Source organism: Chroicocephalus ridibundus, chromosome 5, assembly GCF_963924245.1.
Source record: "Chroicocephalus ridibundus chromosome 5, bChrRid1.1, whole genome shotgun sequence".
NCBI lineage: Eukaryota > Metazoa > Chordata > Aves > Charadriiformes > Laridae > Chroicocephalus > Chroicocephalus ridibundus.
Window position 1 is genome coordinate 55382225 of NC_086288.1, and position 17072 is coordinate 55399296.

At 38.6% G+C, this 17072-nt stretch overlaps 1 protein-coding gene across 10 annotated transcripts in view; it reads left to right on the forward strand.

Moving 5' to 3' along the window:
* PPP2R2C (protein phosphatase 2 regulatory subunit Bgamma) overlaps positions 1 to 17072 on the forward strand; it is a 198409-nt gene that overhangs the window by 167552 nt on the left and 13785 nt on the right. For all 10 annotated transcript variants that reach the window (XM_063335825.1, XM_063335826.1, XM_063335834.1 and 7 more), the window contains one exon: positions 12522 to 12691. In XM_063335825.1, coding sequence (XP_063191895.1) covers positions 12522 to 12691 — 170 coding nt within the window. The remainder of the gene's footprint in view (positions 1 to 12521; positions 12692 to 17072) is intronic.

Consider the following 17072-nt stretch of genomic DNA (forward strand, 5'->3'; position numbering starts at 1 on the left):
AAGCAGAGAAGTGTTTTACCTTTGTTAGCTGTATCCCCTTGTACTTGTAGGGGGAATACAGTACCATGAAGCGAAATGCAAGCATGACACAATCTGGCACATTGTTGTGACTTATCCTGTCCCGCTTAATTGTTTTGTTCCATAATACTTTCATTTCTTCCTGCTAACGAGGCCTCTGTGCCCCTGTAGCTCAGTGCCAAATGCCAATCGTAACTTATTAAAACAACAATAGAGTAACCCTGGATGAAAGAAGGCATTTTATGCCAGAAGGGAGCGCAAGGTCTAATGGTCATTGATTAAACCCTATTTTCCAGATCTATGAGTTAGAAAATAGCCATTTAATGTAGCATTGCTGCACTGAACTCAAGTCAAGCTCATTGAGAAGCTGCATGTGTCTCCACACACACGTACAATACAAAATTGATACAGCAATGGTAGAACTTCCAAAGCATTCAAAGGAATAGGCCCATGTACTGCTGATTAGAGTGGTTTGAATATAGCTCTCGGAGGCAAGCAAAACTAATTATATAAAGCCCATAGCAACCTAAAAGGATATATCATAAAAAACAATCAGTCTGGGAAATCAAATATTTGTATGATTGTCTCTCCAGGACCTTCACTGTGCATCTCATTTCTCTTTATGGTTGCTTTACGTGTGGTGCATACACATGATAAGTGCCCTACTCTCCTCATCTCGCCTTTCCACCTCTCCCCGTAACTGACTTCACTTTGCTAGTCACTGTAAACCCTCACGTTCTGCTGTGCAACCCTACTTTCTTAATTCAGTCTAATATCACTATGTGCTGTATTTCAGATGCTGTTCTGAGATTGCAAAGGATGTACATATTTTTAGGGATAAAAGATCCAATGTAAAACTTATAAAAAATGCCTGGATACTGAGCATGTGTTGTGAACTTTTGGGTTTACTCCCTTTCAAGACCCTTTGTTATCCAAATCTCTGTAGCTGGGCTAAAGTCTGTTGCAGCTTCTGGGGGAAGGGCCCTTCCATTTGTACAAGTCTAGAGAGTGCCATGAATAATTACTATGCCATACGGTATAAATAAATTACCTGCTAATATCTGTAGCGTAAGTCACTGACAGAGGATGTTAATAAATTATATTATTTATATTATATATTATTTCTGGTTTGCTAAACTCAGTGGCAAAATCTGTTTGGCACTAGTGACAGCAACATTACAAGGTTTCCCTTATAAATCTTTCATGGCTCTGACATGGAAGAGACAAGAGACTTCTTCCATATCGACTCATCCTTGGTGCCTATGCCGAGATTTATTAGCAAGCTGCCAATTTGTGTGATGAGTTGTAATGGGGACCTCTGTCCCTTAGAAAAATTATCTCAGACCACCAATCTATCCATAAGGCATTGAAAGAATATCAGGTCAGTAGCTGAGTTTTAAATGGTCATTGAGATACCGATAAGGTGTGATAAAATGTGTTGTTTTTCTAATAGACTACCTGAAACTGCTTTTTATAACACCTCTCTAATAGATCATGCAATGCTGGGCGAGCAATTGGAAGCAAAATATATGGGGCCGTTACAAATGGATATCCAGGAAAGCCCAATCTGTAACCATAGGGGAGATACATACGTAACATTGTTCTGTGTTAGTATCAGATTTTACAAGTAGTGGGAGAGAATTCTATCAAAATATTCCGGAGAGGAGGTGAAAAGAGATGAATGTCCCTGCTTATTTAGAGTATTAGAGGGATGGGAATAAGGATGAAGGTGTTCTTGCAGTCCACGGGGTTATAGGTAAAGATTTAAAACAGGTATGAAAGTCAGATTCAAGCAGCAAGAAATAGGGAATTCATTTAAATAATATGGAAGCTTTCATCTAAATAGTGTAAGGTCATCTTTGAGGTGTTATTCAGGCAACATACGTGGTAATGCAGTATAGAAAGAAGGCAGTATATGGGACATCTGTGACAGCAGGAAAACAAGGGAAACTAACAGCTACAGAAGTATCATTGTTTGAGCAGTTACCTGGGAACATCCAAGAAATAAAAGAACTACCCCCCACTCCAAATTCCATACATTCTCACGCAAGGGATTCGGGTGACAAGCGAGACAAGTGTGAGGACGCTGTTACAGGAAGAGCGTCCCGACTAAAAAATGCTTATAGCAGTATAATATGCAACTGTTCAATTAACAAATAATTGCTAATTTAGCTTTGGTCTTTTCTTGCTAATATTATGTTCAGAGCTCCTTACAAATGTGCATGGAGATAATATCATTCTTCCAAACAGCTTGTAGACTAGATAGGTACATATGGCTGTTTAATCATCTAATAACGCAGTCAGCGAAAGAAAACTGAGCTTGAGCATGTGAAGTTGGGGAAAAAAATGAAGATCTTTTTCAATTGTTCATCAGAATAATTAAATTCAATATTAAGTGGTAAACAGAAACTGTATAGTTATGCAACATGGAAATTTAAGTCACTCAAGAGTATAACTCCTATTGATATTCCATGTAATAGCCTTAATATTTTAAAGTCATTGCAGACTTCAGAAGTTGTAATCTATTTAAATGCAGTATGTTGCTTTAAGGGGTTTTTTTAGTGTTCATTTCTTAGTTTATATTTGTAGACTAAAACCCTATTTCTAATTCCCCATGTGCAAAATTTACAACAAAATACTTCAAGGAAGGAGGAGCTACGTTTTCAAGTTTATTGCTCTGTGTGCCGTGGTGCCCTTTAAAATACAAACTTTGGGGTTGCATAATGCAGTTAGCCCCTGTCACCATTAGTTCATGTGTTCCATCCTCCATACAAACTTCAAGGGCCATTGAGATTCCCCCTCCCTTTGACCAAAGAAGCATTTGTAGATGACGGGCAATCCTAACAGCCATCTTCTCTGCACTCTCCCTCAAAGGGGCAAAGCATCTCAGCTGGTGCCTTCCCTGGGATGGGTAATCACTATCTGTAAAGTATAAAATAGTCTTTGGAGCAATGCAGAGTGAATTTGGGGTTTGGTTTCTGACCCAAAGATGCCACCCAAAGATGGTGGTGGTGTCTTTTTATCTTGAGAGTCCTTTTCCACATTTTTTTTTGAAAACCAGGCATGAAAGAAATGCCGTCCCTTCCCTAAGGATAAATGCCTCTGTCCTGTCATTCTGACGTGTAACTCAGTTTGGTTATCTGTTGGGTTTTTCTGAATTTAAGAATTCAGAACTGTGGAAGCAGCCAAAAAAGAAATCAAGGATAATTTACTTGAGCATGTTGAATTTTTTAAATTAAATTAATTATATTTACCAGTCAGTTAAAGGAGGTTGGAATTTCAGAGACAAGACAGCTTTCAGACCTCTAACTGCATATGGATTATCTTTCATTTGCAACAGAGAACAACCAGATGCACAAAAAAGCCTGTGACAGAATACCCCTGCTGGATTTGCTAATTAATATTGACCTTTCCAAATGAATGATGCTTATTGTATGATGGCAAAAGAGACAACTTGTTTTTCTTTTTTGTGAGCTTTACATTTAAAATACACTTTTTATTTCTGCATCTGGTCTCATGTCAGGTTATCATCTGAGAGCGACAGCTGGCATTCTCCCTTTGTGCATTGAGAGGCCACTGTCAAAGTAATGTCCGCTTTAGGCAAAATCTGCAAGGTTTCAAGTGACAGGAGTGAAACTTATCTGAGCTTCCGTAATGATGTGACCCTGTGCTTTAGTAAAGGCTTGTTCTCCTTATCCTAATTCTGGATTTATTTTGTAAGTGTGCACCACAAAGGCTGATTCATTACCTACAATTCATTGCTGATTATGTATCCCCAATGAAAAAATGTGCCTGTATCCTGATAATTTTGTAATTATGACTGCCGCTAAAGATCTGTTACTACAATTTCATGCATGCTAAACTAGATCCTGGAAGGGATCCTTCCTTGTGCAGGAATTCCGTTGAAATTTGGTAGAAGATTGCCTTTAGCATGGGCTCCAAAGCTTCTGTTCTGCTCAGTTTGGATGAATGTATAATAAAGACATTTAAAACATGGCTAATGAAAATTTGAAAGTGTTTCTACAGAAGTGCAATTATGTCTATATAGTATTTCCTCCAGTTGTGTTAGATGTGTTAGAATTAAATCACATGAAATAAAAAACTGATTTTAGGTACCTCTAGCTATCAAATAGTAAGAGGAAAAAGAAAAGCCTGAAGCAGTGGTAAATGATTTATGATTGAAGAGGTGTTTCATTAACCCTCTCCCCCAACCACACACAGATAAAGCAAATAATCGCTGTAAGATTGCTTTAATTATTCAGTCTATTAAAATTCCTGTCTTGTTTGCTTAATTTTTTAATAGCAACAAATACTGCTTTGCAATGTCTCATGAAACCAACATTATTCTTTCAAGATCCTGTTTCACTGGGGAGAAAAAACCCCTCACTTATCACTAACCTTATATATCAAGACTGGGAAGACTAATGCCTGAGTTTGGCTGTAAAGCAGTAGTAGTTTTATGTCCCATTAACTCAATGGGATTGCTCACAACACGTGGCATTAAACACGCACATAAGTCTTTGTGAGACCAAGGTTTAAAGAGGCTTGATCTTCCAGATTAGCTCTGTATTTTTTTTCACTTCCTTGCTCTCTTTAGCACCATTTCTCTTTATTAACAAACTCACTGGCAAAGTTACATTAATATAAGCAACTTGGTAGTGAATCTCCCACCCACTGTTCTTTAGCTATTGATCTGGCTTTGCCTTTCAGCGCTAATGCACTATCCCTTGTGGTTTGCGACAAGCTGCAGCAACTCACTGCAGATGGTAAAACAGATTCTTAAATATTGATTTGAGGCTCCACTTTTAAAAGCCATACTCTCTAGAGGTATTGACAAGAAGCCTGGTTTTAATATTGGGTCATTGGATAAAGGAATGCTTTTACAGTAGGTGGAATTTTAGTCTTGTGGTAGAGGTAGCTTCAGAAACTTGCCTTTACTCAGAGAAGGAAAACGATGTGTAAGTGACTAGGGCTTGAAGAAGCGCCCTCTGAATTATATAAAAACAAATAGAGAATTTAAATATAAAAAGATACTACTTTTCCAGCTTAAAACAGGATAAGCAACTACAGGCTATGGTAATATAAAATGTTAAATAATTGTGGTCGGTTGTTTATACTTCATGTCGTATAAAATAAGTGTATTTTAGATTGCTTATGAAGGTGGACTTAAAATTCCTCCACGCGTATAACCATATTAATCAGTGTAGAACATGAAGGCAAGATGGACACAGCAAAACATCCTGATCTTGAAAGATAATTTCTGAAGGAGTTGTATGTATTAGTGAATTTTCTTAATCCAAAACAATAAAACATTCAGAGATAGACAGGGTAAATAATAATGGTAAATCAAACTATTATCATAAAGAATGAAGCTAAAAGGCATAAAGAGACCAGGAATTTCAAAGGGAGCTTTGCAGTTGGTCTTGACTCGCTTAGAATGAACTCGGGAACTCTTTAGTATGAAAATGAAAATTAAACAGTGCATAATAATGACTATACCTGGGCAGACCAGAGGTCCTTCTAGTTCAGTGTTCTGGCTCTGATAGTGGGCAGTAGCAACAGCAGCAGAAAATGTAAGAACAGAGCAAGTGTGTAATCCTTAGCTTCTGCAACCTGCAGTTGGAAACTTTGGGTTCAGGGACTTTGTTGCATTTAACAACGCTTAAACTAATGTTTGGGGTTGTTTTTTTTTTCCTTGAGTTTGTGCAGTTACTTTTGAATGTGTGTATAAAGTTTACCATTCACAATATTTTTCAGTAAAGTCTTTAGTAGCTTAATTAGGCGTAGCATGAAGAACCATCTGCTGTGTACTTACCCTTTCCTAGTTTGACTAGGTGACCCCTACTTGTTGATTGGAAGAGACAGGGTACAAAGTGAACTGTCGTTCCCTATTCATCCTTTCCATGCCACTCTTAATTACAAGCCCCTCAGTCTTTCCGAGTCTGAGGACTCACAGTCTGTTTAGTAATCCCCTGTATGGAAGTAATTTGATATTTCTCGTCATTGTTACTTCCCATTTTTGTGTCTTCTTGAGACCCCTACCACATTAGAGACAAAACTAGAACTACACATAGCTCAAGATGTGAGCACATCTTGAAAAGCATAAATAATGCTTTCTATGTTGAAGGATAGTAATAAGTGTCATGGACTTAAAAAAATTAATATCATTAGTATTTTTATATAAATTCAGTGAAATTTAGCTTAGTTTTTTTTATACTAAACTTTGAGATATATGTGGTGGAACAAATCACAGCTGTCCTGAGGAGTGGTGCTAATTTGCCATCTAAACATATTAGAGTATAGTTAAATAATTTGTAAGATTTTTAAGTTAGGATCATGTTTTGTGAGAAACATTTAATTAGTATAACTATGTATTGCACAAAAAAAAGAGAATATTTAAAAGTGTTTGTTTATCAGGTATTGAGAGAGCATATTGGTGGTTCTTCTTTTTGCAAGATGCTGTGGCTAGTCTGTCAAGATGGGTGAAATTCCATACATATCAAAGTGCTGTTTTCCAGTACATTTTAATCTGGTATTGCATCCATTTTCATTTGGGATCTGAAATGAGAGAGAAACTTAATTTAGATGATAAATTGTTTGGCCTGGGACTGCATCTGTTTTCTGTGTTTATGAAACTTAAAGCCCGTTGGGAGATTACCTGATCCACCACCAGTATTTCCAGGTCCAGTTGAAATACACCTTTTGCGTGTGTACCCCAGAGGTTATCTGTATTAAGTCCTTAATTCAGCCTAACTGCAGACTGTTTGCATGCTTGGATAATAAAAAAGGAAGTTATTCTCCCTCTGTTGTTTGAGCATCTTTGCTGGCTCTGGCCTCTGTGGTCTTCTCCCTCCTCATTAACCCTGTTGCTTCTTTTTCTAGTGTTGCCAAAACTGTCTTCACCCGTTTGTAGCTGTGACCCTTGAACAGGAACTGGACAGCTTTCTACATCCATTAGCTGTCTTTGTAGGGAGAGAGAGAGTTATTTCATGGTGCGGGATTTCCGAGGACTTAAATCTAAGTAACAGCACTTAAATGCTGTAAAAACAGAAGTTTTCAGGACAGGATGCAAACTATTACCAGTATCTGCTAGAAAAAAAGCTTTAATAAGTTATTATTTGTTCATAAATAATAGAAAAAAATAGCTTCAGAATAAGCTTGGCTTTTCTGCTATAGGGAATGACTTTTTAAGGCTGCTTAAAATTTTATCCTATGAATGATGGAATTTCTTACCAAATCTGTGGAGCTGGTAAGCTTTCATCTCTGAGTTTTCACTGGTTTTGTTTTTGTTCAACACCTCCCCCCTTACCTCCGATAATCACATGTTTTGCAGTATATGTAAGCATGATTCATCTTTGCTTTTCTTTTAAAATACATTTGGCTTTGTAATAGCAAAAAGTTGGTTTTATCTGTAGTTCTGCTTTTGGTTGGCAGTAATAGAAGTTTTCAAGGTTCACATCTTTAAGGAGTACACAGCGTTATCATCAAGAGTCTTCTCCCTTGCTAGTTCTCTTTTTCTCTTTGTTTAGTTTACTGATATTTCACAGGAAACTCTTGCAGTTATTATCAAGTGCTCAGGCCACGATAACAAAATTTTGCCAAAGCTTATGCTCTATGTTTCTCTCTCTTAAAAGCAATGAGAGTTTTGTTTAACTGAATGCATTTGACATTTCTTTTATCCCATCAATCCATTATACACTCATAAATTCAGATAAAAAAAAAAGTAGCTGCACATAAACTTTCATTATATTAGATAGATAGGTTTTCTAACCCCTGCCCCATATTATCTCAGATACTGTTATTGCTTTGCCTTTAAGTAGATCATTCTTTGTTTGTTTTTTTTTAAACATTATTGCTATTTGTATTTTGGAACCATGTGTCTTGCAGCAGTGCTGTGAGTGCTTGTGTTTTTATTTCATCCAGGCAAAAGAGTGAAGGTAAGAGGAAAAGGAGAAGTGGAAGGAATTTTGAAAATTCAGATGAGGTATTACCCAAGGTCCTATACTGTAAAGTAGAGAATAGCTCATACTCCTTGTTGCCATGATTTTGGGAGGAATGCAGAATTTTGTTTGCTATATTGGATTCTGACACTGCACCCACCATATGAGCCATTTTTAGCATTTTTTTTTTTTTCTGAAGTTCACATATGCCAAAATTTACACGCTGCAATGATTAAAGCTCTGTCCAGCAAACAAAATATTAATTTTCAGTGGTGCAGGAGTCTGGAAAATACCAATGACTCCATTGAAAATGTGTGTCTTTGGAAATGAGACAAACAAAGAGAAAAACCTTTTATGAGAATGTGGATTTTCATGTTTTCTGAGGCTGAGTTATTTTTGGTTATTTTTGAGATAATGGTTTGTTGACTCCTAAAATATATTTTAGTTACAATCTACTCACTGCTCTTCAGTGGAGTGTGCACAGTAGTGCTGTTTGTTTGATTTAGCACTTTCCTCTGTTGCTAGCTGTTTGATATCCCTCTTCCACAATTAGGTATTTAGGCAACTGGAATATCGTACAGCAGCAAAAGGTAGCTGGCAAAGCTGAAGAGGGAAGGCAGTATCGGTGACTACCAAGCCTCTCTCCAGAGCGTTACAGTGGGATTTCAAAACATGCATTCACACCTTGTGGCCCTTGTAGTTTGTATGAGGTTTGTTGAGTGGAGGGAGACATTCCAGTCTACACGTAATCAGACCTATTTGGCAATTAATGTAAAACTAAGAAACAAGATGTGTAAGAAAGGTTACATTCACATGCGTAGCCCTCATTTTTGTCAGCCACTAGTTCTTGTTTAGAAATGAACTTGAAGATAAGTTTAGTTAGGTTTTTTTCTTTATTGGATGTATCTTGGCCAAAATGTATAGCTTTCAAATTTGTGGAATTGGGCCCATATTAAAATAAAAGTGAAGTTGCAGTGGCAGCACCTCCAACACCCAGAGTGCAACTCACTGGCTTGATGAGAGCTGCAGGGGTGTTTGTGGGAAGTGCCCAAGCACCACGCTCTTCTTAGCTACTGCCCAAGGCCCCTGCTTTCTTTTGGCCAGTGGCTGGAAGGGAAGCTTAGTGAGATGACCTTCCCACCCACTCTAGCTGTTCCTGACTGCTACTTTTTTTTTTTTTTTCTTCCACTTCAGGCATCTCTATATATTTCTGTGTGTTAAATGCACACCTTAGAGATACCTTTTCTGTGCACTGATTCTAAGGAGAGTCTCCATGTCTACCCTAGATAAGAGAAATTCAAGAAACACTAATTTTTTTTTTTAGGGGAGATGAGAGTTTGTTTTTCAGCAGATGGCAGTTCCTTTTGAGAAAGAAGCAGCATATTTTTATGCTGCAGATTTTCTTCAGGATTCAGGAAAACAGTGCTCTGGCAAGTATCCCTCACCCAACCCATCCTTCTCACCGAGGTCTTGGGCTTCTTCTGTGAAAAGCTACCCTGGTTTTTAATTTGTGAGCAGGAAGCTGTGCAGAAAGGGACCGGACATTTTTATTTCCCTAAGCCAACTTCCCAGCTTACCCATGTATCGGCCAGTGGAGTAAGGGGCAGGAAAGGCGTCTTCCTTAGAGGCTTCTTTGCAACACTGGCTCTATTTAGAGATATGCTCAGTTTCCCTCTGTAATCCCATGATATTTCTCCATTCCACAGTCCTGTCATCAAGGTCATATTCAGTCTGAGCAGTGTCATGTGAAAGCTCAGCCCACCACACCATTGGTGGTTGCTATATTCATTAGTTTGCAACTAGACAGGTAGCTTTGTGTCTTTCATATAATTCGCACTGTGAAGGTTATCCAGAACAATATTAATGGAAGTTAAATACCCTTTTTCATGGCAGAAGTTAGTTATTAAGAAGTTAATAAAGAAATTAATCGAGGAGTATAATAGAATTTGTAACTGAATGTCAGTAAAGTTCTGATTCCAAGTCCTGGTCTAACAAGATTTATTTAGATATAGAAAATTAAGCTAGATTTGAAGTCTCATGTTTTGGGTGCTGATTGTCCCCTGGCTTAAGAGCGACCTCCAAAAGATAAGTCTAAACTGGACTGAACAGAAAATGTGTTTCCCATGCAGGCTGGCAAACCTGATTTTGCAAACGGTGGGCTGGCACCATGTTTGCTCCTAATCAGCTTGAAGAGGCCGGGGTCAAATTTGAATTGCTTGCCTGAACTGAGGTCCAGGGCACATGGCTGTCACTGCCGTCCTGTCTCCAATTACTCAACTTGTATTAGCCGAACAGAGTGAAGACTGCTTTTTTTGCAGTGTGTGCATAACCTTCTGTTGCTGCTAAACCAGAAATAGCTAAGACTCACAAGGACACCGTATCTCACCTTCATCTCCTGAGGCCAGTGCCTTGTTCTGGTTGCTCAGGCGTATGCTGCTCTAGTTGCTAAGCTTTAACACGGGGAGCAGCTGCTTAATTTTCTGTAACGATTTTCCTGGCTTGGTTATGCTGACTGTAGGAACTATCTGCTAAGAACTGCTGCTACTAAAATTTCACCACTATCTTTCTTTCTGTAGTGATATGAGGCTTTCATGCCTGCATTAGTTTCTGCAGCTAATTAAGTCTTTCTAATACTTGCTGTGGTAAGGATAGAAAAGCAATAAACAGTGGAGATAAGGGATGAAATGGTTTAATCTCATTAATTAATAAAATACAGAGTATCCAGGTACAAATATTACTGCTCTTCTAATCATTGAGAATTGGATGAGACGCATAGAGCCCAGAAAATAAATCTCAGCTATAAATGAAGGTATAGTTCAGTTAGTGTGGGTTGTGGTTTTTTTTTTTTCTTTCCTGGTTTTAATAGCAACTTCTTCACATCATAATTAGGAGGATGAAATTCCTGCCAGCCAAGTACATAGTTTGGACAGATTAAAGGGAAGAGGTATGAGAAATGATAATTGCTTTGTGCTCGTCAAACTTCTATTGAAAATCTGACAGGATAATTACAAAATACCTGCGTCGCAGAATGTCTAGGCAAATTTTTAGAAAGCTATTTAAAGTTGTTCGTTTACAGTCTGTCTGAAAAGAAAAGTTTTTTTCCCCATTTTTGAAGTAGTTCATTACCATTTAGATGTGTGGTACATGTTCAAATATAGACCTTATTCTCATGTGCACGCCTGGCTGCATTCCACTGCCCACCCCCAAAGAAAATTGCCAATAATTTTTTGCATTACCCCGCATACTTCGCCCCCATACTCACCCTTAACTTTCAGCAGAACATTATTTCACCTGATGGAAAGTGTAAACTTGTTGCTTTCAACAGTCTGAATCATAGTCATAGATAAATTAATTGAGAGAGAAATGTTACAGTGGACTACATAAAAAACTCTGTTTTGACTGACAGTAAAAAGTTGTTCAACTTTCAGCGCACTTTCAAGTCTCATCACGTGGCTTTTCTTCACCCGCTTTTGAAACTTGAAAATGCCACTCACCAAATTGCCAGTTTTCAAAGAATTTTCTAGACGTAGCTGCCAAAAGCCTACTGATTTTGCGGGGAACTGAAAGACCCTGGAAGCCTGACTTTCTACAAAAATTCTTCGTATGAGGTTGTTTGGATCACGGGGCCACAGATACCTGCAGAAAGGCAACAGAGTTGCTCTAGGCATGTGGTAGGCAGGACTAGAGTTAGTGCAGGCCTTCTGGAGTAGGATGAAGAGACCTTGGTGATTAGTGGACTTGTAACAGATGAAGTAGAGCCCACTAATGCCAGTTCTTTCAAGTTCCTGCAATTCAATGTGAGTTATCCAGCATCGTTATTATGTACAGTTGAACGGGGATGACCAATCTCCTTGCTGCAAGAGCTGGATTTCCCTGTATGGAGGTACTGTAAGCAATATTTGATGATTCCCTGCCTCGTTGGATTGTGCAGCACACAGAGCAGCTGAGCAGCACATACCGCAGGTTTAGTGCTTTCCAGAGCTGTCAGCAATTGCACTTGAACAAAGGAGTTCATGTGTCCACATGGTAAATGTTTAATTTTACAATGTTTAATCTCAGATGCCTTCAAGACATGACCAGTGAGTAGCCTGCAGAGTGGCCAGCTGGTTCTGTCAACCAGGGCAGGGTTTGAGTAACCACCCTTCCCAAGGATGCCAAGACCATTGCAAGACCACGTGTACACCTTTTATTTGACAGGGACACATGAATTTTGGTTATGTGTCAGGAAACAGGATATGGGAACCCCAGAAAGGATGAATGTAGGTGAACTGCCTTGCTATAGGTAGCTGTAGTGAACTAACTAGTGTATTTATGTAATTTTCCAAAGTGATGCTTTGGGCCCGTAGCTATGTGGTTAATTATTGTAATATTTAAAGTTTACAGTTTGTATTTTTATATAAAGATAAAAGAATAAATTAAGAATCAAGTGCTGGGCATATCATGTTCATTGGTACATTGAACTACATCGTTGCACAAGAAATGCACAGTAAAGATTGTACAACAGAGCGTTTTTGTATAGAATTCTAATTTCTCTTGCTTCTTTTTTTTGTTTTTGTTGAACAGTTTATGAAGAACCAGAAGACCCCAGTAACAGATCATTTTTTTCAGAAATTATCTCTTCAGTGTCAGATGTCAAATTCAGTCACAGTGGTAGATACATGCTAACAAGAGATTACCTCACTGTCAAGGTTTGGGATCTGAACATGGAAACAAAGCCTGTAGAAACGTACCAGGTAGGTATCTCCTATGTCTTGAAATGCAGCAATATAAAAGCGTCTCATTATTCAAACAGTGAATGTTTTCCTAAACTTCTCATTGCTTGGTCTGAGAAGCAGCTAGCTAAGAGAGCTGCTAATCAAGGTGGTTAAAATCCTCACGGTGGCATCCTTGTAGTTGGAAAACAGCAATTTCAGCATTAGTAAGGAAGTATGAGACCTGGGTGGTCAGGGTAACACTCGCTGGGGACTGGGCTGTTGAAAGAAATGATGCTTTTTACAAGAGAATGCATCTCTTCACTCGGGCATCTGTTTTCAGATGATGTATTCCAGTATTAAAATTTAAAAGAACCTGAGGAAAGGATTTTATGAATTGCTTAGTATTCTGCTCCCGCTGGGACTGCTGAGAGTTTACACCTTTGTAATTTCAAAACTCTTTTAAAAAACTTCATCTATGCGTTTCTCCCTTGTGCCTAGTTCTAGAAGCGATCAGTGTTAAACCCTAACGTCATCACTGACACAGCAGTTTGCGAATGCCAGACAGATGCATCTGGTTGCCTGAATTCGTTGTGATATTATCCAGACAAAATGCCAGTGGCTCCAGCCAGCGCTGAGTTTGTACGCTGACATCTGTTCTGTTTGGCAATAGAGGGCTGAGCTTACATTTTTTGACTCCGCCTTGAAGAAGGAAAATATGTCTGTGACACAGAAACTGCTTGTTATGAAAATGCAACGGGAAAAAGCTGTTAAGCTACCTACGGAAGAGTATGGAAAGTAGGAAAAATGTCATTCCTCTGGCTTGTACTGCTTATGTAGAGACAGTCCTGTGACACTGCTGGAACAATCCCTTGTTTTCTGTGTCTATATAATGGCAGGGTGGGTACAGGAGTTCACAGTAACTATCATTAAGATTGGTTTTCAAATAAGTTGTAATGAGAGTTTGGTAGTGTGACTTGACAAGATAACTAGAATTTGACATCGGTAACATTGGAGCTGTTTATTAGCTAGTGTTTAGTAGACAAAGTGGGCCCCAGTATTTTCCAATGCACTCACTGGATTTCAGTGGGTACTCTTCGGTGTGTTTCTTGTTAGCATTGGAAAGTCTCAGCCTGTATAACTTTGAAACTACAAAATTGGTTTTGCTCTGAAAATGGCAGTACTTGTAATGCTAAGTAAGGTACAAATGTTGGTATGCTGTGAAAATGAAGTGGGAGGGCAAGGGTGAGACTGTGTTTTGTATAACAGAAACATATATGAGATTTTAGGAACTTAGGTAATATGTTATTTTATACTTATGCTAATGGAGTAGGCAACCTCATCTCTGGAGAGGAATAGCTGGTCAAGCCAACCTTTTTGTCTTGACTTTGACATCTGCTTTTATTTCCTCATGTAGGTATCTGTGAAACAAGCTGGCCTCATTTAAATCAGTCTGACACCCAACAGTGGGCCCAATTAAAAAGTTATATTTCTCCATGCTAAGATGTGGAAAATGAATATAATGTAAATTTTTCAGTACTGATTATTGCAGAAGCTTATTAAAGAAAATAAAAGATCCCCAACAACAAAACCCCTGCAAATATAACTGTTCTTGCTGCCTTACTTTAACCTATGGATTGCATTTCATTTTGAAATACTTATCCAGTGCCTTGTAAAAAGTATACAGATGCATTCCTGAGCATTACAGTGGACTAAAGGAGAATCTGGAACTCAGGGGTCTTAGGAAGCCAATAGCACAGGATTGCATAGAATTCACACTGTCCAACTGCTTTGGGCAACCTTTTGTGTTTTTCAACTGCAGAGGGTGGAGAATGGTGTTCTTAAGAATAATTGGTTTAAATTACTCTTTAAAATAAATTTTAGAGGTATTCTATCTCACATACTTAAACCTCATATATAAACTTGGAAATCTCTCAAAATGTTTTTTGTGGTGGATCATTTTCAGTTATGTATCCACATAATTATGATGACATGCATGTCATTAAAAGACTAAAAGATACTAAGTAAAAGACTGAATTTCTCGTTTCATCCCCTACATGGTAGTCACTTAGATATTGCCTAGCTGAGAGACTCATGAAGAGGGTCACAACAGGAGATTTCCCCACAGAGTTGTAAGAAAGAGCAAAGTCTATAATTATACTGCTTCATTATCAGGTTACAATCTTAATATCACAAAAAACCCAAACATATTCCTCGTGCAAGTTTTTTTCCTGATCAATGCTGTGGCTAAAAGAAGTCTATTGCATAGAGCAGGCTTGCTGAAACACTTTATCTGCTGATGGTGATTGAACATGCTTTTCTCCTGTGGAATGGCCAGTGCCTGAAAGTTGCAAAGCAGCCCTGCCTAACAGGATGCTCTTTTGATGCTGCCCGGGTGAATTACCCCAGCAGCAACCGGAGGTGAACACGTTCATAGCTGATAATAGCTTGATCCACTCTTGGCAGCATCTGTTGCGTAGGGACTTGGACTCGTGTCACTTACCAGTGCAATTCCTCATTGTGACTATAGAGTCCCAGTGAAGTAGCTCCCCGCGTAGTCATGTCGCTGTGTTAGACTGGAGCACAGAATGACTAGATAGTTCCATGAAGGTCTGACCTAAAACAGTGCAATTAAGAAAAGAAGGATGCCTAGGGTAATTAGTTAGGACTCGATTTGGTTGGGATTCAAGTACTATTCATGTGTGGTAAGAACAATATGTAACAGACAAGGCAAATCTGATTTTACCCTCAATTGGTAGTGGCTGATGAACGTGCAAAGAAGGTAAAAGTTGTTTCTTCCAGTTAGTTTTTCAGTCATTCTGAGGGTCTGAATGTAGTCAAAATGTGGTAGAGGGTCCACATGAAGAGCAAGCTAGTTGCTCGGGGCAGCAGTGCAAGTTTGCAGGCAGAGTCAGTTGAGAAAAAGGAGATGAGACCTTGAAGAGATCAGTAAGAAATCTGACAGAGCTGATATAGAAAGGCACGGCTCCAAGCTGTGGAGTTGGATGCACTTTGCAAAGGGTGCATACGTGACGGTGGCCATGACAGATGGCTGCTGGAAATGGTAGCAAGAGGAAGACCTAGAAATGACAGTTGATAAGGCAAACGCAATCTACTTCTGCCTTACCCAACCTTTCTATGTCTTCCAAGTGTTGGGAGCTCACAAAGGTGATAAAGGAAAGATCTCCAGTTCTGTAACAAAGTACACTGCTACCATAAAAAGACTTTCAGTAAAGAGAAAATGAAAGGATTTGATTACAGAGGGTGCAAGAAACTGCATCAGTACTAAAAGTGTTCTGACCTATTACTTACCATGAGGGTAAAGGCATTTAATTGTGAAATGTTTTATCTGCATCTACCATTCACCTATTATTTGCTGTATAAGACATTATCTGTTGAAATACAGCTCAGTGTTCACTCATGTATTAATGAGAATTGGCCCATGACTAAAATTTATACTCTTGAGTAACCTCACATTACAAATATTCTTAGGATACTGTACAATTTGGCTATTGAAAATGGGTTAGTTTAAAGAAAATATAAGTGAAAGGTTACTGTACCTAGTCTAGACTTGATAGAAGTTATTTTATGAGAACAAATATTTATGCCCTCAGGCGAGAGGAGGTTGCTGAGCATCCCTGAGCAGGAACAGTCTCCCTGGACTTAGAAGAACCAGTACCTCTGTATGCCAGAGTGAAATTACACCCCTCAGCTACTGGATTGGTGTGTGCCCTCTGAGAGGCCATCTACACATCTTTCTACAACAGCTAGAAGGAGACATCAGGAGTGAAAGTGCATTAATAAATTTGCCTAGGCAGGAGTTTTCTAGCTCATTTTTTCCTTGTGGAATGAAACCAGTCATCCAGAAGGAAAACTAATCAAACTCAGACAAGGATTGAAACATTTTGCATGAGATCTGTCTTTTTATAATAACCCTTGTTCAGCTGAGATGTATGTGGCCCAGAGGAGTGGTCTTCTGCTGGTTAGTCCCACTTTTCAAGTATGTAAGTGAGAATTTACAATGTTGCTTTTAATTCTCAGCCAAATAGGAGATATCCTTGAGCTAAATTAGTGTTGTAATTTGCAGCCTGTGCAACTTCAACCTTGTAGCGTATTTGGCTTCTGAAATACCTTACCCAAATATATGTAATCCCATATATTACAGATTCTTTTAATAGAGCCAAGTTCTTTCTGCCACAAGTGAGAGTCCACTTATCTTGGAATATGACATTTTTGTTACTATTTAAATTAGATTTCTTGCACATTAATTAGCACATCTAGGGTATCAGCTGGTGAAATGTCTTTGGGAATTAGGCTAGCACTGAGAAAATCAGCCAAGCAGGAAACAAATATGTTGAAGAGGGGTGGTCTGCAGCCTGCTGAGGGAGGTATGCTTCATGCCTTCCTGCAACAATAATTCTGT